The following is a 24,368-nucleotide window of genomic DNA, read 5'->3' as shown; positions in this document are numbered from 1 at the left end:
ACATAAGCGTCTGTTGTTGTGGTTTCTAAATTTCTGAAGTCTAAATTTCCCACTAACAAGTTAGGAAACGTTTGGTTTCCCAAGCATACCATGTTAGCCGCTGCCTCTGTACAGGCAGCCAGACTGCAGGGAGGTGAAAACCAGTGAACTCATCCACTCTGGCACATGACTGCTCCATGCTTTGGCCTTTTATGTTAAATATGAATGCCAGCGAATTCAGTATGAAAGCCAAATAAAAGAGGAAGACCTTTTAAAAAAAAAAAACTTATAGGAACTAGGGGCTTAAAAATTTTTTTTTTTTTTGGCTCAGAGTAAGGTTCAGAAAAGGATTATTCTTTGTGACTTTTTAAAAAAGAGAATAAAAGAAAGAAAAACAACCTACCAAGGAATAAGCTTTAAGAGAAAGGAATTATACTAATCTTGCAAAATACCAATTTGCAATATATGAATGAAAATAACCTGTGATCTGGGAAGAGAAAAAAGGGATGAAAGAGACTAAAAACAAAATTCTGCAGCTACATCAGAATGCTTTTCTAAAGAATTTATTTCTGTTTTCCTCAATCCACTAAAGGAACATCTGAATATAAATGGACTTTGCAATAGGACAAATACATATAAATATTATTAATAAGATAAAATACATACAATACACATTTAAGGGTATACAGCATCATGCCCTTGAAGTCTGTTTGAGAAAAGGCTGCCTGTTAAAAATATTTTCCGAGAACTTTAAGTTCCTTGAAATGTTCTACGGAAATGGTATTTATGACAAACCTACCTCCTCTAGGGAACATGAGATGTTATTACTGGCAAAGTCACAATTTTTTTAAACTATCCAAAAATAATCATGAATTTATGCCAGATGACTAAACGTGTTTTATTATTACAATGATTAAGGGAATATTTGCTAATGTCTCATGATCAAGCTCAAAGTAGCCTTATAGAGAGCTTATAGAGAATAACAGTGACAAAACAGTAGATTGCAAGTGGTAATGATTCTCTGTGCCTTTCATGGGCAGAATATTACAATACATATATTCACTGAAGAGGATGGTACATATGAGATAGGAAGTGTGGATGTATGTCATGGTGGTGACAAACTGCTTTTCTGTAAAATGAGAATAATAATAGTTGCTTCTTATGACTGTTTTCAGAACTAGTATGGTACATGGCATGTAGTAATTGCTCAATAAATGATTAACTGCTTAATCAATGATTGTAGAAGAAAGGAACTATTAACAGTCATCCCTCGGTATCCAAGTGGGAGTGGTTTCAGGACTCCCACAGATACCAAAATCAGCAGATGCTCAAGTCTCTCATATAAAATGGTGTAGTATGGTCAGCCCTCCTTACCGGTGGGGTCTACTTCCACAGATATAGAGGGTGGCAGCACTGTGTGTCTATTCCTTACAGTCACAAAACTCTAGTTCAAAAGTAAACTCTACTTCTACCTATTAGGTATTTGTTCAAATATGTAACAAATACTTAATGAGTACCAAATGCATACTAGGCACTGTTCTTGAGCTAGAAAATACAGCCCTGAAGAAAACAGGCCAGTACTTGAGCTGTCACTGAACACACACACACACACAGACATCCCTACCTCCCTACTCACACAAAGCTTACATTCAGTTAGTAGGAGAGACAGCCAGTGATCAAGCAAGAGAAAGACAGTAGGCACGCCAGCGGCAGGACAAGCACTGGGGAGGGGCCTCCCCTGGGGAGGCGGGGGCGCGGGAGCCACCGGCCCCCGTGTCGGGGACAGTGTGCCTGGAGCAGACGGAGCCGAGGGAGGGTCGGGGGCCGACGGGACAGGGACACAGCGCGGGGGGCCGACGGGACAGGGACACAGCGCGGGGGTGAACAAACGAACTCGGAGAGCATGAGGCGAGAGAAAGAGGAAGCTTGTGAGGTCAGTACTGTCTGGGCTTTCGAACGCGTAGACTCTTTAGTTGAAAGAGCACATGCTTTGCAGACAGTGACTTTTTATTCTGGCTTGGTTATTTGTGCTATTTGGCAACTATTTAATCTCTCTATATTTTCGTTTTTTGGTCCTTACCCTCATCTGTAAAACAGGAATAATACCTCATAAGGTTGTTTTAAGGATCAAGTAAGATCAGCAGGCACAGACTAGACCCTCAACATGCTTTTTTCTTTTTTGCTATAAACTAAATCACACCCTGGACAGCGACTGGGAATCGGAGTCGGTGTTCCAGTACCGGGGTTACTGTAATAATGGCCTTGCATGGTATTTAATCTTTCTGGGCCTCAGTTTCCTAACTAAGGAAATTGTAGATGCTACACACAGACATTATAAAAACAGATATAAATCAGTTAAGCTATTGTCATAACATGATAATCAAAGAATATTACTATTACAGTTTATCTTAATGTTAAAAATGCAAAACTGCAAAAATATATGACTCCTCTTCCTCTGTTACTTCATCTCAAAAATCCTACAAATTTTAATTTTTTAAGCATGAAGTTGTAAAGATTTAGTAGCCATGTTGATTTTTATTCCCATATCCTGCCCCTGCTGAAGAACACTGATCTACTAGAAAGATCTCCAAAAAATGCTTAACTGCAAAAATCAAGGTGAAGGATAAAGAATAAACTATTTTTTATATAAAAAAGGGTAGATAAGAATCTTTATTTGTATTTTCTTGTTTACTCATAAAGACACTATAGAAGTACATGTAAGAAGCTAGTATCAGTGGTTATAAGTTGGGGAAGAGGAACTGGTAGATGAAGGATGACGTGGGATCCTGTACCTTTATATACATATTTTGAAATGTATTTTATATATTTAGGAATGCTCATCTAAAATCAAAGACTGAAATTCAGACTTGTGAAGAATTAAGACTGAGCAAAGAAAACTTTTAATTACAAAGCTAAGTATACAACAGTATGAAAACCTCAAATGACCTCCTTCTTAGATAACCTGGGTATCCTTCAACCTGTCTGTACTTTTTTTAATGAAATGCTCAAAAAGAATTGAAAATATCATCAATAGTCTTCTTCACATTTTCCACTATGAAAACTAAACCCAGCAGTAGCACATACAGAAAAAGATCTGTCAGCCCACCCCACCGCTGAGTCCCCCAATAGACAAGTCTACTTGTCTAGGAGCATATTATCTCAGCAGAGAAAGTGCACTGCACATTTACACGCAAGAAACGAGGAACAGGAGAAACATGAACAGAACATCAAAGAGGCTTTGGGAGAATCAGCTATTAGCATCCATTGTGGTATGCTGGCATGTCACTGGATAATGCACATTCAAAGTATCGTACTCTTCCAGGAAGGGAGAAGAGCTTGTGGTGTAGACCTGTGAACAAAAGAGAAATGGAAAATACTGATCCTAAATATATTTCAGAAGCAAATAGTGAAGAGTTATGAATGTTAGATCTCTTTGTTGTCTCTGACATTCGTAAGTTTTCAAAAACAATCAACTATGCCCTAAAGTGGTGGTTACCAGCGGCAACTCCCTGCCCCCAGATGCTCTCCCCTACTGTCCTCATCGTCGGTTTCCTGCTCCAGTAACAACTGGTACGTGTGCTGTGCCAGGCAGTGTGCGAGGTGCTTTTGTGTAGATTGTTTTACCTAACCCTTAGAACAGTGCTGTAATGAGGGAGGTTCCAGTATTAACTCTGTCCCACAGATGAAGAAAATGAGACCTGTAGAGGTTAAACTGCTTGCTCCGTCACCCTGGGTAGAAGTGGGGAAACTGACTCAGCTTTGAAAACTGAACTCCAAAATCTCAATTTCTCCCCCAGCACTACCCTGCCTCCCACAGGATTCCACTGCCTCTTTCCCGTTGGTGTATCAGTGCTGGGGGGTGTACTGGCTCCGTCAGTCATCCTGCCTGCCCCTTGCCCTTAGCCACCTGCACTGCTTCCTGCCATCTGCTGCTGGGGCAGTAGGGAACAGGCAGCAGAGAGGACCTCATTCCTATCCTAAAGCAGGCTACTGCCATCGTGGAGCCAATAAGATACAGAAGAACACAGATCACAGCGGGTACCCAGTCACCCACAGAGAGGGGAGGAAGAAATGGAAAGAATGATACACAGTCAAAGTGTTAGCAACCTGGGGACAAGCCAATATCATCATTACCATCAAGTTAAAGATGGCTCTGCATGCTGTCTACCAGGCAAGGTGCTCTTGGGAATACAGATGCATAGTTCTGTCTGTGACAATCCAAGGCATCACATGCTGGGGGACTTTTTTACATGCTTCTAGAAAAGAAACAGGCAGCCAGGGAAGGCGCCATGCCTGTGGGAGCCCCAGGCAGGCCTCGACAGATCAGGGAGGTGAAACTTTCAGTTGGCCAAGCACCTGAAGTCTCAGTCTGTTAAAAGACAGGCTGGTTTGCCTTTTCCTCCCTAAGTTTGTTTTTTAGTGTAGCAATCAAAACGGAAAGTCTGGAGAAGAAAAAAATGTTAAAATATTGATCTGAGGAACTGCTTTCAAATAATTAAGAACCACATTCAGAGCGGTGGGGAGGGAGAACATGAAACGTGAATGGCTCTTCAGTGCATACTCAAAGTAATTGTTTTTTAAAGTTTCTTCTTGATGGCTATAATATATTCAAAGCAAAGGAAAAAAAAAACCTATTCAGCAAATGGCGAAAAGAAAAATTCATCTGAGAAGACACTTTTCAATATGAAAAATTAAAATGGGCGTCAAGAAAGCACAAGCTTACTGGTATTCAATGAACATCCATCACCCGATAGTTCTTTCTAGAAAGTGACTCAACTGACAACATAGCGCTGAGGAAGTAACAACATATAATTCAGGCTCTAAGTAATTATGCTGGTACACATTTGCACACGCTATCCTTATCGTAACTCCCTTGTTAGTTTCCGTTTCCTCCCCTGGCCCTAGACGGAGCACCTTTTAAAGTCTCCCCCCGGCCGTTTGATTGGAGGGTGCAGTGTCTCCTAGACTAGATTCCATGGCCTCAGAAGGAAACTGTTCTCCTCAAGTTTCCGTTTCCTCCCCTGGCCCTAGACTGAGCACCTTTTTAAGTCTCCGCCCGGCCGTTTGTTGGAGGGTGCCGTGTCTCCTAGACCAGACTCCACGGCCTCAGAAGGAGACTGTTCTCCTCAAGTTTTGTGCCGGTGAGCTCTTAGGCGGACCTTTCTCTGCTTCTGAAACTTTTCCTTTCACTAGTTTTTCTTTCTAGGAGATTCTTTGTTTGAATTTCTTTAAAGATTTTCTCCCAATGCTGGTCCCTTTGCTCAATCTGAGGATTTTATAAGCTCCTCTTAGGATCCTGTTTCTCTGCTAAAAGCTCCTTAACCTCCTGATAATTAATAGGTTGTTCAACTATTTGCATCTTATTAATTCACTTCCTATGACCCTTGGGGAGCCAAACAAGACTGTTCAGATGCTGAAGAGTCCTGACTCACCGTGCCCCATTTTTACTTTATATTTCTCTGACACCAACTAAAGCCTTCTCTATCACCTCTTGCCCCAATTCTTGTTTCACAGTGAAGGAAAATAGCAACCCAGTTTCCTGGATCTGGACCCATTTATGGTGTCTCCTAGTGATCTCAATGATGATGACAGTATCTTCAGTAATAAGGACATAAAGCAGACACAGATTTATACTCATACATGGCTAGAAGACGCCAAAAAACATGTTACTGTTTCTTCTATATCTTGCTGACCAAGTCAAATGAATCAAGCATTACATTATGACTATGGTATGCTGGAGCTGTAATTTTTTTAAAAACCTTTGACTTCTGAGAGAAATAAAAGGAAGCAGCCTACATAGAATAAAAAAGACTAGTCGTAGCTATTTTTATGAGTGCTCTTAAAAATTAGACTAAACAGTGAAAAGTCCCATTGAAAAAGCAGAGAGTCGAGCAAGGAAACACAAATTACTGGTTGATTACCAAGAACCTATCTCAACCTAAGGAAGCTTTCTAACAAATTCCATGTAATTACTCTAAACTACTTAGAATTCTGTGGTTATTTAGCCATAAACCCAGCTGCTATCAATACAATGCAACAATTAAAATTACATATTAGATAAAAATTGCTAAGAGATATAGGGGGTCATCATCATAAGCAGACTATCAAAGTCTAGCCATGAGAGCAGACATAAAACTGAATAAAGCAGAGTATGTAGTTTCTTGCTTATCAGTTAACTTGTTAAATCAAGAAGAAAAAGTAATGTATTAAACTAGCATGGAAAGAATGAAAAGCAAATATAGGCATTGAGAGCCATCAAGGTGAGGTTACACAGTTAGGTCTAGGATGAGAGATACACTATTTTGTCTATCTTCAGAAAAGACCAAACAAGATTTGGTATCATCACACTATCTGGTTGTTGATGGGCAACTATTTTAAATTCTGACTAGAGTGATATCTGCAAATATACAGGCAGGTTTTAACAGAAAAAAGGTAAGCTGTTAAATAACAGGCACGGTACTTTGCACACAGTAGTTGCTTACTACAGTGGTATAATAAAAGTCTGAAATGAGTTAACTGTCAGCTGACCTGCACAGCACTGTGGATGAACCCATTTTAAGAACCAGGTCATTCAGTGGTTTCCATGCCCTTATTTCAAATTGTGGTTTGAAACAAAACATGATGTCTTATGGAGAGAGCTTTGTCATTTAGGATTTTTCTAAGAACTGGGAAAGAGGTATTTTCTGAAGGAAGGGAATCTTCCACCTAGCTGTTATGGGGAGCAATTAGTTTAATTAATGACATAAACATTGAAGCAGTGACTAGGCCAGTGAATCTGGGGACTTCATCAGTGTGTTATGAAGCGAAGGGCTCACTCAGTAACAGCCTGCAGAAGTGACAGCCTAAACCAAAGACTTTTCCAGAGAAAGACACACTTGCCATTTATGCTTCAACCACCTATCCTCGAGGTAAAGAGTGATTCTCAAGGGATGGCCCCTTTCAAGAGGTCTATGAGGTCAAAGCTATTTTCACAGTAACACTAGCTTTTTCACTCAGTCCCTCACAAGGAGTATTCCAGAGATGTGATGTGTGGTGATGTCATTGTTCTGACAGCTGACGGATGTATGAAACAGATCTGAGAATCCAACTGCCTTCAATTAAGCCAGGTATTAGAGTTTGTAGAAATACAAAACAACACAGTCTTTTCCACCAAGTTTTGGCATTATAAAAAGTGATTTTTCATAAAAAAAATACGTTATTAATGTTTACTATTTTAATGAATATATAAATATTTTAAAATATCTTGGTGTGAATTGCTAATACTATAAATATTGGTAGACATAACCCACACAATCAAAAGCTCTTCAGAGTCCTCAATTATTTTTAAGAGTATAAAGGAGTCATGAGACCAAGAAGTTTTAAGAACCGCTGCTATGGAGATTTTACTGAGTTGCACTGAAATTATCTGCTCATCTTTCCCAAGAGCCTACAAACTCTGGAGAACAGGATCCTCCCCTCTTCATCTCAGTATAGCCCGGTATTATATTCCTTTGTTGTTTGCAAATTAAATGAACAAAAGTGTTGCTATATTCATAACATCAAAAACTTTACATTTAAGATCCACACAGTATATTTGTCTCCTAAAGGATGACAAATGAGAAGCTAAGCTGACTCTGAAGTTTTTCACTACTTATAGGTTGATTTCTGCAGCTACCAGAAACAACACAGTACCACTAATGGCTTGTGAAACTGGTTTTATTGGTCAATAATCATGCTAAGCTTATTTATATGGGCCGGTTGTCTGAAAAATTAGGAAAGAATCTGAAAAAGCAGAGCCAGAATTGGTGTGTTAGGGTGGTCAGGTCAGAGATGACTATTTCCTTTTCAGTTTCATTTGTTTGTTGATGTAATGTTGTCTGTGTAGTAAACAAGCATATTTGTCCAGGGGAGCTCTAGCTCTGAGGAAAAATAAAAAGAGCCACCCCTTTGTGTGCAGAGATGAAATTATCAAGGAGAGGGAGGGACTAGGATGTGGACACTGGCAGCCTCTCCCTTCTCAGACAAGCGAGCACACAGAGTCCTAACACAGGGTTCTCAAGGAGGCAGAGAAGATACTCCAACCGTCTCGATTCTTTCCAGAGGACACGGTACTCAACCAATCATACACAATTTTTCTAAATACCTAAAACCATGCTCATGGTAAGCACCAGAGCACCTTCTTTTAAAAATGAATAAAATTAGTTAGGATAATAGTACAGTATTTTCCACAGGAAAATGTTCATTCATTCATTTAAAAAACCATTCATTTGGTACCTTCTACATGTAAGGGCTTTGTAGTAGACACTGTAGAAGACACAAATGAATCAATCAGACATATGTCCTGTGCTTAAGAAGCTTGTATTTTAATAGTGTTGATTGTAGTATACATAAATAAAACAAAAATAAAAAGTGATGAGAATTATATATAAATCATTATGGGTATGACTGGCATTATAGCATTTAGACACACCATCTGTTTCCTATGTCTTATGTGATGCAATTACTAACAGTCTTACATAGAGGAGATAAAATACAGTCATACATGTGTGCTGACATGTCTGTGTGTAAATAAAAACTGCAAAGATGCTCTGAATGTATAATTTATAATAAGGAGCCAGCATTATGGCTAGTACCAAAGAACACTCAAGATGACAGATGTGATTATTTTTGAAAAAACAAGGAGCTGGCGTTGCACATAATAATAGCGATAAACCGCAGCAAATTATAACATTTCCAAGCCATAAGAGAAACTCTAAAGAAGAACTGTCATAAGCCACTGCTGTAAACCAGTTTGGATTTAACTACCTCGCATTTGCGTCCATAAAACCAGCTTCTACAATCTGTTTTCACTGGACAAGATTCAGTGACTGTTCCTATAATCTTCTTGTGTCAGTCCTTCAACATGAATATGAGTACTCCAAGAAAAGATTCTTCAAACTGGAGTACATATACTCTTGAGCATGCACACAAGAATTTTTCAGAGCACAAGCATGAAGAACATGAAGGAATCAGTGTCTATACCTGCAGTTCTCACACATGCTTTCCAAGACTGATCTGCCAGGAGAAAAAAAAAAAAATGCTTGTGCTCTAAAAGCTTCCTTTTCAAAAAAGTCATACTTAACAGAATCTCACCGAATGCATTTTCCTGGGTTGCAAAACCCTCAATGGTACAGACGTAGGGACAACTCTAGGAACACTTACTTCTTACACAGTCCCATGAGAGCAGAGCGTCAGCAGCTTCAGGACCAACCACTGGATGGAAATACGCAAATAACAGTATCTGTCATTTCATCTGGGCCTCATCTCTCTCACAAATGAAGTGGTTGCCAGAGGGATGTGCATTTACACATTGGCTTAAGTTGAAAAAAAAAAAAGCCAGACTTTTCCTGAATGCCTGTTTGGCTGACTGGTTTGCCAATGATGACTTTTAGATTATATGGCAGATGTTAATATGTATCTTCTGCAGTTATTTAAACCCTGAATACAAAATTCCAGATTCCAGCAAAGTGGTACTTAGTTTAAAAAATTATTTTAGAACAAATTATCAAAAGAGAAGTTAAGAAAACCCCATTTAAAATGAAATAATTAGAAGTTTAATAACCAAGAAGGTAAAAGATCTGTATATTAAAAACTGTAAGACACTGATGAAATAAAATGAAGAAGACACAGAAAAATGGACTGATGTTCCATGTTTATGGATTGGAAGAATATTGTTAAAATGTCCATACTACCCAAACTATGAAAAGATTCAATGTAATTCCTATCAAAATTACAATGTATTTTTTCACAGAAATGGAAACATCAATCCTAAAATGTATATGGAACCAAAAAGATGTTGAATAGCCAAAGCAGTCTTGAGAAAGAACAAAGCTGGAGGCATCACATATCCTGATTTCAAAGTATACCAGAAGGCTATAATAATGACAACAGTTGGTGTTAGCATAAAAAAGACGCAAGAGACCAGTGAAGCACAAAAGAGAGCCCAGACATAAGCCCATCCATGTATGGTCAGTTAATCTTCAACAAAGGAGCCAAGAATATACAAGGGGAAAAGGACAGTCTCTTCAATAACTGGGGCTGGAAAAACAGGACATGCACATGCAAAAGAATGAAACTGGACTCCTATCTTACATTACACACAAAAGTAAACTCAAAATGGATTAAAGATTTGAACCTAAAACCCGAAACTAACATTCCTAGAAAAAAGTACAGGGGATAAGCTCCCTGACACTGGTCTTGGCAATGAGTTTTTAAACTTGATACCAAAAGCAAAGGTAACAAAAGCAAAAATAAGCAGATGGGATCACATCAGACTGAAAAGCTTCTGCACACAGAGAAAACCATGAGCATGATGAAAAGGTAACCTATGGAATGGGAAAAGATATTTGCAAACCACATATATCTGATAAGGGGTTAATATCCAAAATATACGAACTCATACAACAGCAGAAAATCCAAATAACCCAATTAAAAAATGGGCAATGAACCCAAATAGACATTTTTCTAAAAAAGATACACAAATAAGCAGGTGTATGAAAAGGTACTCAACGTCACTAACCATTAGGGACATGCATAACCACCATGATGAGATATCATCTCACATCTGTGAGGATGTCTGTTATCAAAAAAGCAAGAGATGACAAATGCTAGAGAGGATGTGGAGAAAAGGGAACATTTCCTGTACACTATAGATGAGAATGTAGACTGGCACAGTCAATATAGAAAACAGTATGAAGGTGTCTCAAGAAATTAAAAACAAAATTACCTGAACAAAATGAAATCTCTATCTTGAAGAGATATCTATAACTATGTTCACTGCAGCATTATTTATTCTAGCCAAGATACGGAAATAGCCTCAGTGTCTGACAACGAATGAGTGGATAAGGAAACCGTGGCATGTATTTGTGTTTAAATACAAATGTATTTTACATATGTAAATATGCAAACAGTTCACATATATACATATATATGTGTAAAGTACATTTTATAAAATGTATATAAATATAAATAAATGTATAACATTTATATTGATGGACACATATGTTACATATGATACACTATATAACATATATCTACAGTACACAAATACATTTTTATATATGCACACACACACATATATATGGTGGAATATTAGCCAGCCTTTAAAAAAGAAGGAAATCCTGACATTTGTGACAACATGGATGAATCTAAAGGGCATTATGCTAAGTGAAATAAGCCAGGCAGAGAAAGACATATGGCACATGGAAATTGCTTAAATGTGGAATCTAAAAACAAGTTGAACTCACAGAGTAGAATGGTGGCTTCCAGGGACTATGGGAATGGGGGAAATAGGAAGGAGCTGGTAAAACTACAGTTACAAGATGAATAAGGCCTGAGGTTACAATGTATAACATGTGACTAGAGTTAATACCATATTTTATAATTGAAATTTGCTAAGAGAGTAGAACTGAGTGTTTTTACACACACACACAGAAGATGAGTATGTAACACACACACAGAAGATGAGTATGTGAGGTGATGGAGCTACTGTCGGGAATCCTTTCATAATTCATATGTATATCACCACATTGCATGCTTTAGATATTACCTTTCAATTATGCCTCAGTAAGTAAAAAAGAGCATTCACTAAAAGAAAGTGCTATAATTGGGCTTCCCTGGTGGCTCTCAGTGGTAAAGAATCCACCTGCCAATGCAGGAGACACAGGTTTGATCCTTGGGTCGGGAAGGTCCCCTGGAGAAGCAAATGGCAACTCACTCCACTATTCTTGCTTGGGAAATCCCATGGACAGAGGAGCCTGGCGGGCTACAGTCCATGGGGTTGCAAAAGAGTCATACAGAACTTAGCAACTAAACAACAAGATCATTATTCTTTACATGAACAAATTAATTGTACATAATAGAAAATTATTTTAGGAGCTATAAGAGGAAACATTTGAAAACCACTGCTCTATGAGATATGAACTAAAAAGAATGTAAGCACGATGATAAATGAGAATTTTTATTTAGGCTGGTAAGTTTCTCTAATACACAGAATGTCCCTTGAGAAAGACACCAGATGTGGAGCAGGTCCATGAAGTAGCTGGTGTTCCTGTTAGAGAGGCAGTGTGGTTGGGGAAAGAGAACAGGCTCTGCCCCTTCCTGATCTTTCTGACTCTCCATTTTCATTTTCTCTGTAAAATAGAGAATAATCTCAAATCCTGTAGGCTTACCATGAGAATCAGAACCAACAGCTATAGTTAAAGACAGCTCAGTGCTTGGCAGCACGTCACCAGCCCTAAAAGGTAGCCATTATACAGTCTCATACATTTTAGTCTTTGGGTTGAAACTAAAATTATTTACTGCCTTTTTTAAAGGAGAAAACTTAGTTACTAACTCAAACACTTCTGATATGCATTTTAAGTCATTTTTTCCAGTAATAACAACAGATTTAGATAGTCATTAGTCCTACTGGATGTTCTCCGTGAGAAAAATGGATGGCCCTGTAGGTCAGGAATACAGGCTGTACCCACCCACAGTTTGGGATATTATTAATAATGAACAATTGGGTAAGTTAATATTCAGCCAGAATACCATTACTAGAAAACATCTGACACATAAATAGTAAAGTCTTAGTCAGTCCTGACATCACCTGGGAACTTGTTATAATGCGAATGTTGAGGTCCACTCTTTGCCTTGAGAATTGGAATTCACCATTTAACAAGATTCCTAGGTGATTCAATTGAATGTTAAACTGTCAGAAGTACTGGTAAAGAACAGGTAGAGAGCCTAACTTCTAATGACAGACTGACAGATGCACATGTCTATAAACACACAACACACACACAGGTGTAGGTCACAGTGGTTTTCAACGGGGGGGTGGTTCTGCACCCCAGAAGACACTGGGCAGTGTCTGGAGATAATCTTGGATGTCACAACTGGTGAGAGACCAAGAACGCCGCTAAAACATATTACAAGGCCCCCCACCATAAAGAATGAGTTGGCCCAAAATGTAGTGCTGAAGATGAAGAACCCCTAGCATAGATGACACAAACCTCTCAATTGGAAAAGGCACTAAGGCATATTAATTGGAACTATTCATGGGAGAAGGAGCCATAATTTGACCCCACAGTTCTGACGGGAAGAATTTCCTATCTGGATATCTCAAGATCTGTGCTGCTTTCAAGATTATGAGTATCCTGATTAAAAGCTCTCAGACTTACTTCCCTGCTGTTACTAGTAAAACCAGAGTCAATGATAACCTTGTTACATATAAAGTCAGTCAGCTTCAATACCTAAAACCGGTTAACATGCAAAGAAAGATAAAAGAAACAAAACTATTACTGTTTGGTTTAAATCCCAAGGAAGGAAGCTGCCTCAGGGGACCCTCAATTGCCAAGTTGTGACAGCAAACCTTCTTACCTAAACTAATTTGTCTGTGAAACCTGAACAGATGTAAGGCTATTCATTATCTTAATTACCCCACTTAGTGCACATGTCTAGGTAGCTCACGATGGAAGTATTCAAAGGTCTGCCTAGCTGATGGTGTGTAACAAGCACAGTGTCTAACAGGCACCCAACTGGCCCTGGGATGGATCCATCAGGGCCTCCCTCCTAACATGGGCTCAACTGGTTGATGGTTGGGGGTGTAACTCTTTCTGCATATAAATTCCTATCTTCTTCCCTGAAAGGCTTTACCAGACTAGCCTAAGGTGTGCTCATGGGACTGGTCCAGGGAAATAGCAGGTTGTTAAGAAACAAGTAGTAAGGAAATGCTGAGACATATGTATTCACATTGCCACTTTTATGTATCTAACCATGTAAAATGGAGCTTGGAAACAGATGGGGATACTAGCTGATTTTCAGAAACTACAGAAAACAATAAATGAACTTGCACCATGCTGAAAAAGATGCATCATGCTTGCTCCAAGAAAACACTGAACACAGTGGAAACAACTGAAATGTCTTTAAACTCTTTTTTGCCAGTTTTGGCAATGCCAGGATCCACTGATGGCCATTCAGTTTTAAGGTTCTTTTCCTCATACTCCACACAATCTTCCCTTCCTTGTATCCTAAGAAAACATACCTTCTTCTTATGAAAATGAAACAGCACTTGGCATTGTTTAATAAGCTGAAAAGAAATCCTGAAAAGCTTTTGTGAAACTATTCTCTAATAAAATTCTAAGAACTGTGATGTAGAGAGGGGAAAATATTTCACTGCAGCATTGTTAAATATCATCCTAATGCTCATGTGGGAGGAAACTTCGCCAGTTTCTGTAATGACTTCACCACCGGCACAGTTTACCATGGACTCTGCCGCTGAGCTGTGAAGTCCCACTACCTTTCAGGAGGGAGCCGCCATGCTTCTCTTCTCAGGTTCCCATGTGTATCAGATGGGAATGGGACAGGGCCAGAAGCCCTGGGCAAGCCTCCTGCCAAGAGTGTGGATTAGATCATCAACCTACCCCACCCCGGCTTCCTCAGAACTGCACAGGCCACAGCCCTTGGGCCAGCCTGTCAGGTTCTCAAAACAGGAAAAACTAAAAGTGGATCCTCCCCGCAAAAAAGTTTGAAAGTTCTTACATCATACAATTATTTTAAACACATAGCCTCTTGCGTAGTGTAATTACAGAAGAGCAGATTCGAATCTCAAAAAGGACTCTATTTCCAAGAATACCCCAAGTTAATTTCCCTGTACAATGTTCTCTCACATACTTAAACAATTTTAAAAAGAAAGTTCTGTGGCAAGGATTAAAGACTTGCATTGGATAATTAACTCATTCCTAGTAGATAAGATACACTAAAACTCTCTATGCTTGATCAAAAAAACAAATATTTACAACTTTTCACCCATGACAAGTCCTTCAGTTAAATTCTTCAGGGATTCCATCCTATTTTAGCTTCTCTATAACAATACTGCAAAGCTGTAATTACATCCTCTATAATCAGGCCATTCCCAGTGTAATTAGGAGTGCCACAAATTTAAAACTGTGACCTCAATACTGAGGGAAAAAGTGTGTGGAAGAGAGTTTATACTGCATGCAATATGTCTTCCATGTTTTGTTGACAAATTTAAAACATAAAGAAAAAAAATAACATGTTATCAAAGTCATCATTCAAAGGACTCATGATTCAAAAAGGTTCCTGATGAGATCTTTTCCTTCATCATGTCTAACACCTGACACTCATCAAGCTCTTCTGTATCAAAGCCCACGCTCTCCCGTATGTTATGAAGACCCTAACCCCCTTCAGGTACTCGTCAGTTCCTCTCCTTCAGCTACCATCCACTGTAGGAACAAACATAGATGTGTATGGGTTCCTGACACAATGGCAGGCTAGTGTAAACCAAGCTTAAACTGGCAAATAGGTCCATTAGTAAAGTGCCTAACTTATAAGCAATGTGGATAAATTTAATCTTAACTAAGAATAAGGAAGCCAATCAAACATTAGTAATCACATAATGTTTCAAGCAAACCATTTGATAAATACAAATAATAACCACATTAATAAAGCAGATCAACAGCAACAAAACTCAAATGCTTATGGGTCAGCACTGTGAGAATCTTAGATGAATTATCTCATTTAATTTTCACAAATGGCCCCTGGATAATAAAGTTATCACCTCCAGTTTTCACAGAGGAAACTGAAGCCCAGGGGATGTTAAATAACTGCCCAGGTTAATTAGTTGGTATGAGGAGGGCCAGTCTTGAAGCTTGGTGCAAGTGAGTCTCAAGCTTATGCTTATTTTTACAACCTTCAGGCTACAGTGTCTATTGATTATATTTTACACAAGCAATTTAAACCAAACATTCTTGTCCTTACTCTTTTACTAAGGCTCCTGGTGAACTAAAACTGTTAGCAATCAATGAGGGGTGGGAAGAAAGCAGGAAGTGAAAAAAAAAGAGCCAAGATTCCCCACCCCCATCAAATTCAGGAACTCCTTTCCATTACTGTATGAGTTGATACTGTCTAAATTACATACATGTTTACTCATAGCCCATAAGTTACTAAAGCACCAGTTACAAAATAGAATGCGCTCTTGTATTTTTCAGATTAAAAAGGCTGATTGACCAAGAAACTGAGTCCCAGGAGAAGAAGGAGCAAGAAAAAGAGAAGAGGGTCACCGCCCTGAAAGAGGAGCTGACCAAACTGAAGTCTTTTGCTTTGATGGTGGTGGACGAACAACAAAGGCTGACGGCACAACTTGCCCTGCAAAGACAGAAAATCCAGGACCTAACCACAAGTGCAAAGGAAACACATGCAAAACTAGCCCTTGCTGAAGCCAGAGCTCAGGAAGAAGAACAGAAGGCAACCAGACTAGAGAACGAACTGCAAACGCAGACCACAAAATTTCACCAGAACCAAGAAACAATTATGGCGAAGCTCACCAATGAGGACAGCCAAAATCGCCAGCTTCGACAAAAGCTGGCAGCACTCAGCCGGCAAATTGATGAGTTAGAAGAGACAAACAGGTCTTTACGAAAAGCAGAAGAAGAGCTGCAAGATATAAAAGAAAAAATTAACAAGGGAGAATATGGAAACTCTAGTATCATGGCTGAGGTGGAGGAGCTCAGGAAACGTGTGCTAGAAATGGAAGGGAAGGATGAAGAGCTCATAAAAATGGAGGAGCAGTGCAGAGATCTCAATAAGAGGCTAGAAAAGGAAACATCACAGAGTAAAGACTTTAAAATTGAGGTTGAAAAACTCAATAAAAGGATTATGGCTCTGGAAAAATTAGAAGATGCTTTCAGCAAAAGCAAACAAGAGTGCTACTCGCTGAAATGCAATTTGGAAAAAGAAAGGATGACCACAAAGCAACTGTCTCAGGAACTAGAGAGTTTAAAGATAAGGATCAAAGAGCTGGAAGCCATTGAAAGTCGTCTGGAAAAGACAGAATTCACCTTAAAAGAGGATTTAACTAAATTGAAAACATTAACTGTGATGCTGGTAGATGAACGGAAAACAATGAGTGAAAAATTAAAGCAAACTGAAGATAAGTTACAAGCTGCTGCTTCTCAGCTTCAAGTGGAGCAAAATAAAGTGACAACAGTTACTGAGAAGTTAATTGAGGAAACTAAAAGGGCACTGAAGTCCAAAACTGACGTGGAAGAGAAAATGTACAGTGTAACCAAAGAGAGAGATGATCTAAAAAACAAACTGAAGGCAGAAGAAGAGAAAGGAAATGATCTCCTGTCCAAGGTTAATGTGTTGAAAAATAGGCTTCAATCCCTGGAAGCAATTGAGAAAGATTTCCCAAAAAACAAATTAAATCAGGATTCTGGTAAATCCACAATAGCATTACACCAAGAGAACAATAAGATTAAAGAGCTTTCTCAAGAAGTGGATAGACTGAAACTGAAGTTAAAGGATATGAAAGCCATCGAGGATGACCTCATGAAAACAGAAGATGAGTACGAGACTCTGGAACGAAGGTATGCTAATGAACGTGACAAAGCTCAATTTTTATCTGAAGAGCTGGAGCATGTTAAAATGGAACTTGCCAAGTACAAGTTAGCAGAAAAGACAGAGTCCAGCCATGAACAATGGCTTTTCAAAAGGCTTCAAGAAGAAGAAGCTAAGTCAGGTCACCTCTCAAGAGAAGTGGATGCACTGAAAGAGAAAATTCATGAATACATGGCGACTGAGGACCTGATATGTCACCTCCAGGGAGATCACTCAGTTCTGCAAAAGAAGCTCAACCAACAAGAGAACAGGAACAGAGATCTAGGAAGAGAGATTGAAAACCTCACTAAAGAGTTAGAGCGGTATCGTCACTTCAGTAAGAGCCTCCGGCCCAGTCTCAACGGAAGAAGAATCTCTGACCCTCAAGTATTTTCTAAAGAAGTTCAGACAGAAGCAGTAGACAGTGAGCCACCTGATTATAAGAGCCTCATTCCTCTGGAACGAGCAGTCATCAATGGTCAGTTATATGAGGAGAGTGAGGACCAGGATGAGGACCCTAATGAGGAAGAGTCTGTGCTTTCCTTCAAATGCAACTCATCTACTCCCTGTCCTGTTAACAGGAAGCTCTGGATTCCTTGGATGAAGTCCAAGGAGGGCCATCCTCAGAATGGCAAAATACAGACTAAACCCAATGGCAGCTTCGTGCAACCCGGAGATTTAGTCCTCAGCCACACACCTGGGCAGCCACTTCACATAAAGGTTACTCCAGACCATGTCCAAAACACAGCCACTCTTGAAATCACAAGTCCGACCACAGAGGGTCCTCACTCTTACACAAGCACTGCAGTGATACCAAACTGTGGCACCCCAAAGCAAAGGATCACCATCCTCCAAAATGCCTCCATAACACCAGTGAAATCAAAAACCTCTGCTGAAGGCCTGATGAATTTAGAGCAAGGCATGTCCCCAATTACCATGGCAACCTTTGCCAGGGCACAGACCCCAGAGTCCTGTGGTTCTATAACTCCAGAAAGGACAATGTCACCTATTCAGGTTTTGGCTGTTACTGGTTCAGCTAGCTCCCCTGAGCAGGGACGCTCTCCTGAGCCGATAGAAATCAGTGCCAAGCACGCAATTTTCAGAGTCTCCCCTGACCGGCAGTCATCATGGCAGTTTCAACGTTCAAACAGTAACAGTTCAAGTGTGATAACTACTGAGGATAATAAAATCCACATTCACTTAGGAAGTCCTTACATGCAAGCTGTAGCCAGCCCCGTGAGACCTGCCAGCCCTTCAACACCACTGCAGGATAACAGAACTCAAGGCTTAACTAATGGGGCACTAAACAAAGCCACCAATAAAGTCACCAGCAGTATTACTATCACACCAACAGCCACACCTCTTCCTCGACAATCACAAATTACAGTAAGTAACATATATAACTGACGACCCTTCCTTATCCGGTTTATACTGATATTATTGCAAGGAACTCAGTCCTTTTTAATTATCCCTCCACATCCCCCCAAAGACTGCTGAACTTGTACTTTGGGAAGGTTTATGCATGAACTATCCAAGAGTATCTGAAACTAACTAAGTGTTGCCTGCATAGTCATATCAAGTGTGCACTTACTGTGTATCTTTTCATTTACATACCCTGTATGGAAAATATTTAGTCTGCACTTGTTTAAATACATCTTTATGTATTTCATTTTCCATAACTCACATTAATTTGACTGCAACTTGTCTTGGTGAAATACTTTAACATTATAAAGCAGTAAATAATTTGTTATTTTTACCATTGCTTGCTGAATTTTCTTTTGGTCATTCTGTGTGTGTGTGTTTTTTTGCATGTATAATAGAATTTTATTTCCTGTTTATAATGTCTATTCATTCTTCATTAAAAACAAACAGGATCTATTTCCCATTTATAGTCAACTTCTGATCACGTATTAGAGGAGAAGGAAGTAGTTGAAATAAATAAAATTTTATGGCTCTTTGATTTCAAGGTGAACTACAAGATCTCACAGGAGCAAACTTGACTTCACGCTTGAGATGTATCCTAATATCCCTGGTGCCCAGCACAGTATTTAGCACATATTAGGAATTTAGGAACTTAATAAAATGCTTACTCATAATTGCTGAATAAAATAATATTAATTTGCTTTTGTGAACATGTATGAGCTGAGGCATGTCAGGTGAAAGTAAAAAGTGTGTTAGGAAGCCAGAAAAAGCACATTTGCAAACACAAGTTACCTTGACAATGAACAGTAGACTGTCTTTCTACCATACATTAAAAATCCCCTTAAAATGTTTGTCTACATCTAAACCTAGAATCAGCCACTAAAACACATGCTCTTGAACACTCTGCTTCGAACCAAAAATGTCATTATTGTTCCTTTCTTCTATTTGGCTCCCAGAACAGTTTGAATTACTTAAGGTAGCTGCTTCCTACCTTGCTTGTTAGTGGTCTGCATTCAGAAGCTTAAACTTAATTGTAGGTTGTTGCACTTTTTTTTTTTTAACCTCCCAACAAGCAAATAAAAAGCAAAGATAGTTACAAACATAAGTTATAGAAAAGGCATATTTTTTAAAATACTGCATGTTAGTTGAGGAAGTTTCTTCTGTGATTATTGTTACGTGATTTTCAAGGTAGGTGAGAAATACTCAGTAATCCTTAAAAAAAAATAAAAGCATCCTAGGAATTCTGATACTGAGACTGTCAGCATAATCTGTACCTCTGTAGCAGAGAACAACAGCTTTCAGAGGAACATTTCATATTACAAATCTGGTCCCCAAGCCACATTCCAAAAACATGATTTCAGACAAAGTAGCTCACTGCCATTTTCCCTTTTCCAACCTCATAACTGTTAATTCAGTGTGGTCAATTTTATTGCCAGTTATTGATTTTAAACACAATTCATTTAGACACCCAGGAAAACTGTGAAGATCTTTAGAAGTAAGAGGCATCTTTCACAATTATCCTCCTTTCTCTGCAAAATCAATTTCATGATAGCAAAGCAAGGATTTGTTGACAGAAACACTTCCATGGTGATGAACTGCAACACCAACACTGTGGGCTTGCATCATCATTAAATAAATTTGGATGAAAGCTGAGGTTAGTGATGAATGAGAAAGCTTCTGTTTAAACACATTTATCTTGGGAATCGGCAGTGACCCAACTGTATTACAAAATACATGACAGTCTAAATGTTTTCCAAAACTGTTTTTATTTTTAAGTTACCTTGGATTAGAACTTTAGAAGAAACTACAACTGTTATTTTACATCTTTTAAAGTAGACACTGATAATGTTGCTACATGGGATATCTTTTAAGATAATAATAAAGAGAGTACATATACAGTTTTGGTGAACAGTGATCAACTAATAAAAAACAGAAATAGTTTATAATCAACTAATAATAAACAGAAACTGGAAAGAATTAAAATACAAAGTCTTCCCAGCACTTACCAGCTTTTGTCACATAATGACACGAACAGAAAACACACTGGATGGATGAAGAGGCAGAGGCGATGACCTGAGGGACTCCTGTCACCCCTGGGTTCCTCCCAGCTGCCCCAAGTACTGAGGAAAAGATCCATTTTTGGCACACTTGTAACTAAGAGTTTGAGAGGCTCTGGACCATTCATTAGTTGCACTGTCTTGTAAGGATTTTATATAATAAAGTTAATATCCCAAGTCCTGTGCTCTATGATTATAATGCACAAATTCTCATTTCATCATCCTGCTCCAGATATTAACTACAAATAGGCTTCCCAAGTAATTTAATATTATTGGAAATCCACCTGACTTTCAAGGAGCTGAACCTCTTTTAGAGGTTCCTCTACTAGGACTACTTCAGTGTAACAATTCATATCCACATGAAAATTTATTAACACTGTTGTATTAATAACATATATAGATTACTAAAAGTGCTACTAATCAAAGTTTATGGTAAAGAGAGCATCATCTCTTTAAAAAGTTTCTTTTCCATAAAGTCATGCAAAGAGCGACACAGACTAGATTACTGGGCTTTACCTTCAAACATACTCCTTCACAACTCTGTGTGCTTGTGTGTGCGTATGTGTATGTGAGTTCCAGGACTTTCTTTTTATTTCACATAAAATCACAGACAAACCCTGAAAATTAGGAAGGAGAGAGGAAATGTCACTGGAAAATCTTCATATGAGATATGTGAAAGTGGAGGGTTGTGTTCTTGATGAAAAGAAGGCCCTTAAGAGGGTCATAGGAGACATGACTATTTCTATAAACATCTGAAAAAATATCTTCCTTTCATTTCATCTGAGGTCCTAGCTTCAGAACCAAGATTCATTTACTCAGTCCCTGATCCTTTTAACTTTTTGCGCTGCAGCATTCTATCACAGTTTTGAATGATTTTATTTTGTGACATTTTATTTTATTTTGTCATTTTATTTTAATGACATTCTTCTTGCCTTTTAAGACCATTTGCAAAGCTTTCCCAAGGAGGCCACTGCTAACTCATCCTTACAAGAAGGACATTGTACATTACAACTGGATCTTTATATACAAAGGAAAGTCTCTTTATGTGTTCAAGATGATGACAGGATTATATAAATTCTATCAGTAGTTAGAGAGTTTCTACAACTACATTTCAGAATGCCACGACATTAGGCAAAGGATAAACTAGATTGCACTGTGAGATGACCATAAAAGGGGTATTTAATTTAAAATTTTTAGACTTGAAGTATAAGGATTCTGTGATCTTTATTGACTAAAATATAACTCCACACAAAAACATTTTTCACAGCTGTTTTGATTCTTAATCTTTACCAAGTGAGTCTCCTTTGAAACTTGTTAGACAAAGGCAGGGAGAGAGCTTTAATAACACACTAGTTTCCCTACATGTTGGCCTCTGATGTTGTCTTTTCCTCCAGATAATCATTTTGCTTTGAAATCCTAAGAGAGAAAGTAATTAGGCAATAATGCATGCCCAAAACAATAGGATCTACATTTCTCAAAGTAAAATTCAAAACACATTATGAAAATCCCCTGATGTCCCACCCAGGGCTATCAAATCCCAATCTCTGAGGGTAGAGCCCAGGAAGCTGCATTGTTTAACAAGTTCCTCTGCTGATTACTATGTACCTAAAGAAGGAATTGGGCTTCCCAGGCAGCACTGATGGTGAAGAACCCACCTGCCAATGCAGGAGACATAAGAGACACAGGTCTGATCCTTGGGTCAGGAAGATCCCCTGGAGAAGAGCAAGGCAACCCACTCCAGTATTCTTGCCTGGAGAATCCCATGGATAGAGGAGCCTGGTAGGCTACAGTCCATAGCACTGCAAAGAGTTCGACATGACTAAAGCCCCTCAGCACACACACACACAAAGAAGGAATTCCATTGTTTTCGACATTTCTATTGATATATTGATAAACACTAGCAAATACTTCTGACTCTAGTCTTGCTCTTATCAGAATGAATTACACCTGTTTCAGGAAGTGTGACCATTCCACCCTCTAGTGGCTGGCATAACAAACAGATGGCTTATTCTCCAGGTTTTCTTTTTATTCAAAAGAAGAGCTCAATAGAAACTGCCATCTTATAAGGTGGGAAGGTTCCCAGTTTTACAACAGTAGCAAAGCAAAGATGTCTGAATCTTTGAGCAGTAGCAGGCTGTCTGACAACTACAAGCTCTGTTTCACCTTCAGGTCCCTGGGCCTCAACATAACCCTACAAGCATTTCTTGGGAATGGTCCAGAACACACATTAAAGAGAGCAGTTTGGATGAGCCAAAACAAAGGACTCCATTCACCTTAGGCCACAGTGAAGCAAATCCAAGAAAGAATAAGGAAGATAAGTGGTTCAATAAAATCCCCAGACCTTAAAACTCCTTAAAACTCATTTTCATTTAGATTAAGCTCCAAGTCCTCTCCTTTGCAACTGGTGGATCCTTCTACTGTGCAGTCAGAGCAGGCACCCCCAAAGGCACGGCTGTAGGATAAAGAATCCTTAGGGAGCTGAGCAAGTCAACCAGCTAACACACTTCTAAGTACCTTATAATCTGATAATAAATTAATGCTGTTCATATGGCAACACATACAAATCTGTCAATATTCTATCAGGATACCAGGTTTTATAACAGTTAGAATAGTGCCATAAAAATGTAATCTGGGCTAACCTTTAGCACTGCAGTCAGCAATCTGACAGATAATCCTCTTGTGGCCTCATTTTAAAATTTATTTTTGTCACAAAATTATTGGTCAAGAGAAATAAAATTTATCTAGTTATGTGAGATAATTTTTTTGAAAGCCTGAAAGTTTTATTTTAGTGAGTTCATTTCTCCCCCATAGCCAAATGGTTCTGTATGATATTTTTGTGAGGTTACCTAAAACAGACCCTTTTTTTAGCCTATCAGTTTTGTTTTTTTTTCAAAGGCTAGTCATCTCTGAATAATCAACAATAGGCCCTACAGACCTACAAAGGCTGTCTCACTCTCTGCCATTCTTCAGGCCTCTGGAAGGGTAGAGTAGGTTTACTGACATAGCACCCCTGTCTCAGTGACATGCACAGCATCTCAGCATTAGTGTCTCCTCTTCAAAGAACCACAAGGGACACAATGCATCAATCCACTGACAGTGACAAACGGAACGGGGCGGGTACTAAGGAGAAAGATTCACTGTCCTCCAAGAGCTTCCTACGTCTGGAATACAGAGATAAGAATCTTGAACCAGACTAAAACAAGCCTCAAAGCAACTTTAAAAATCTGCACTGAGGAGTTTCATTGCAAAAGGCTTGCTTCTACTAATTTGATAGATAGGCCTGGAGCACATGCATATTTGAACATTTTTATTTGTATTAATACCTTTTACCTTTGTCTCTTTCAAAGATACCATACTACAAACCAGCATTTTCAGATGAGCTTTCCATTCTTCACATGCCTTTGGAAGAAATAGAGAGAACACTAGACAACCAACCAACTTTGCTTTGGTTGGCAAAATGGGGGAAAGGTGGGTTTCAGCAGGAAATAACCCTTAGGTTATTTCCTAAGAACT

General features: G+C 38.8%; 2 protein-coding genes across 5 annotated transcripts in view; one reads left to right on the top strand and one right to left on the bottom strand.

Moving 5' to 3' along the window:
* CMSS1 (cms1 ribosomal small subunit homolog) overlaps nt 1-24,368 on the bottom strand; it is a 372,794-nt gene that overhangs the window by 326,176 nt on the left and 22,250 nt on the right. The window lies entirely within an intron of this gene.
* Nucleotides 1-24,368, top strand: part of FILIP1L (filamin A interacting protein 1 like) — a 293,518-nt gene that overhangs the window by 258,531 nt on the left and 10,619 nt on the right. For 2 of the 3 annotated variants that reach the window (XM_043892563.1, XM_043892564.1), the window contains one exon: nt 15,987-19,132. In XM_043892563.1, coding sequence (XP_043748498.1) covers nt 15,987-18,783 — 2,797 coding nt within the window. In that variant the 3' untranslated portion in view covers nt 18,784-19,132. Of the gene's footprint in view, nt 1-15,986; nt 19,133-24,368 lie in introns of those variants that run through there. The other variant, XM_043892565.1, reaches the window with a different exon arrangement.

The sequence above is a fragment of the Cervus elaphus genome, chromosome 31, assembly GCF_910594005.1.
Source record: "Cervus elaphus chromosome 31, mCerEla1.1, whole genome shotgun sequence".
NCBI classification, from domain to species: domain Eukaryota; kingdom Metazoa; phylum Chordata; class Mammalia; order Artiodactyla; family Cervidae; genus Cervus; species Cervus elaphus.
This window is presented reverse-complemented; position numbering and strand designations above follow the sequence as displayed.